Below are 2630 nucleotides of genomic sequence, written 5' to 3'. Positions count from 1 at the left end.
AAGCAGCCGGAACTCGAACTGTCAGCAACACAGGATGCCACTGATGAAGGCAGAGGCTTATCCTATCACACCACAGTGCTGGCCACTAAGGGTTTATTTGAAAGGCAGAGTGACACAGAAGGAGAGACACACAGAAAGAAATCTTCCGTCAGCTTGTCCACTCCCCAAATGTCCACAAGAGCCAGGGTTGGGCCAGTCCAAAGTCAGAATCCAAGAGCTTCATCTGGGTCTCCCATATGGGTGGCATGTACTTGGGTCATCTTCCATTGTTTTCCCAGGTGCATCAGCAGGAATTTTGGTCAGGAACACAGGAGCTGGGACTTGAACCAGTACTCTATAGGGGACACTGGTGTCCCTTGCAAGGGACCAACAACACCAGCACCTATGATGAAAAATTTTAGATGAATACTTAAAAATATGTGAGGGATAGCAAAGCAAACAGTTCCTGTACAGCAAGGGAAACAAGCATCAGAGTGAAGAGACAGCCTGCAGAATGGGGAAAAAAATAACTGTTTGAAAGCTATTCATCCAATAATGGATTGAAACCCAGACTATATATGATGAAGTATGGGCTCTGCCTAGTATCCATCTGTGATGAATGGATAAAGAATACGTGGTATATATACACAGTAGAATATTGTCTGGCCACTAAAGAGTGAAATCCTGTCATCTGTGGCAACATGAGTAAGTCGTTGTGTTAAAGTGAGCCAGGCACAGAAAGACAAAGCATGTTCTCGTTCATACGTGGAAGCTAAAAACATTGATCTTCTAGAAGTAGAAAGTAGAATATGGCTAGGAAGGTGGGGAGCAGAGGGAGACAGGGACAATGAGGTTAGACAGGAGGAGTCGATTCTAGTGTTCTACAGCACAGTAGAGTAACTACAGTTAATGTATACTTCAAAATGGCTAGAGAATGCTTGAAAGTTTCCAACACAAAGAGATGATAAATGTTTGAACTGACAGGTGTGCAAATTACCCTGATTTGATATCGCACACTCTAATACATGTGTCAAATCACACTTTCCCCACGAATATGTACAATTAGAATGTGTCAGACATTTTTTGAAATGTGTGAGGGGTTACATACTTTTCCAAAAATTTGCCTCAAGAACAGATGCAGAAACTTAGGGTGACTGCTGTACACCCTCCAAGTGTCCCCTCCACAGCCCCCAACAGCCCCATTTCTCTCTCTCTCTCTCTCTCTCTCTCTCTCTCTCGGCTCCCCTCTCACCTCTGTGGCAGGCAAACACGCTGTGGTCACAACTCCAGCTCCTCCTCCTTCGGGGGGCTCCCCAAGAGCCAGTCCCCAAACTTGGCCCATGGTAGTGGCCACAGAAGCTTGTAAGCGGCCTCCAGCATGAGCAGGGTCAGAAAGAGGGTGAGGAAGATGAAGAAGACCTTGTCCAAGGTGCGTTGAATGGGACCCCTGGGAAGAGAGGGCCCCTGGGCAAATGCTAGGAATACATCCCCCTCATCCACATCACCTTCCTCTTCTGCCATCTTAACCCAGGGTCTGACAGCTGGCTGGGGCTAGGAGCCCTTGGTCAGCACAGCCAGGATTAAGGGGCATCGCTGTGGACGTACTGCACCTGCCGGTCTTGACCCTAATTCGCACCCCAGAAAGGAGAGAGCGGCCTCTGAGCCTTCCGAACAATTATTCAGTCATGCATGCGATGTGGAAGGCCTGGGCCAAACGACCCCTAAATTCTGTTCAACTTTACCACAGTGAAGTCCTGTGGTTTGCAAACTGAAAGCCAACACAGAAACAAGACCTGGAGCTGGGGCCCTGGGTTCAAGGCTCAGGCCCCTCAGAGAGCGAGCACGGGACGGAGCACTGCGGGCGGCGGTCGCCGGTCCCGGAGCGCTGGGTTCCTAACTTCCGGTCCCTGCGGTGCGGGAGGACCGCAACCGGAGTCCCGCCGGGAAGTTTGGGATTGGTCAGCGGGGCGAGGGTGTGTGACTGCGAGGCACTGCGGCGAGGGGTGGGGTCCAGCTCCCCAGGTCGCAGTGGGGGCTGCGGCCCCAGAGGCTGCCTTCGGGACGCCTGAGTTTATGCGCATGAGGCGGAACCCCCTAGAGAGCCTACGGATGGGGCTGGTCCCTAGAAAGACAGGGATTAGAGGATTGGTTTGGGGTTGAAACTTCGCGTCCTGCCGCCCAGCTCCAGGAGGGGCTGGGGCAGCTGCCTGCGCTGATGAGCTTGCCGGGTGGGCGGGGTGGCGCCTGCCCCGGGGACCCTGTACCTCCGCGTCTGGCTGTTCACCTGAATTATGTCCTTTATTGAAAGCACCGGGAAACCTAAGTGTTTCCCTGAGTCCTCTGACCCAGGGAGGGGCGGGAGGAGCCTGGGGTGCAGCTGGCCAGTCAGAAGTGCGGAGGACATCCTGCACACGCCCCGAGGGGTCTCACAGGAGCCCCAGGGATGGAGGACACGCAGTGAGGGTCCACCGGGGAGACTCACACCTAACCGGTCACAGAAGCGTTTTGTGCATTGAGTGGGAGAGGAAAGGAAGGAATTTTTTTTTACTGGAGTTACACATTCAGAAGAATATCAAAACCAATTATATTTAGTTATTATTGCCTGTATTTAGGTTTTCTGTTGGTAGACCGGATATGGTTGAATGAATGAT

The 2630-nt window shown here is 51.9% G+C and overlaps 1 protein-coding gene across 1 annotated transcript; it reads right to left on the bottom strand.

Moving 5' to 3' along the window:
* Positions 1–247: 247 nt before the first annotated feature.
* On the bottom strand, positions 248–1629 carry SMIM40 (small integral membrane protein 40). The gene is made up of 2 exons (XM_051854865.3): positions 1232–1629; positions 248–382 (listed from the first exon to the last, which is right to left on the bottom strand). The coding sequence occupies exon 1, from the start codon at positions 1498–1500 to the stop codon at positions 1258–1260; it is 243 nt and encodes an 80-aa protein (XP_051710825.2). The 5' UTR covers positions 1501–1629; the 3' UTR covers positions 248–382; positions 1232–1257.
* Positions 1630–2630: the final 1001 nt, after the last annotated feature.

This window comes from Oryctolagus cuniculus, chromosome 5 (genome assembly GCF_051225735.1).
Source record: "Oryctolagus cuniculus isolate XC-2025 breed Fujian yellow rabbit chromosome 5, ASM5122573v1, whole genome shotgun sequence".
In the NCBI taxonomy this organism is placed as follows: Eukaryota; Metazoa; Chordata; class Mammalia; order Lagomorpha; family Leporidae; genus Oryctolagus; species Oryctolagus cuniculus.
The sequence above is the reverse complement of the archived record's forward strand: the minus strand, read 5'-3'. Positions and strand labels throughout refer to the sequence as shown.

What these genes read in the sequence shown, in the direction of transcription:
- SMIM40 (XM_051854865.3), bottom strand. Translation starts at nt 1,500, where the DNA reads ATGGCAGAAGAGGAAGGTGATGTGGATGAGGGGGATGTATTCCTAGCA.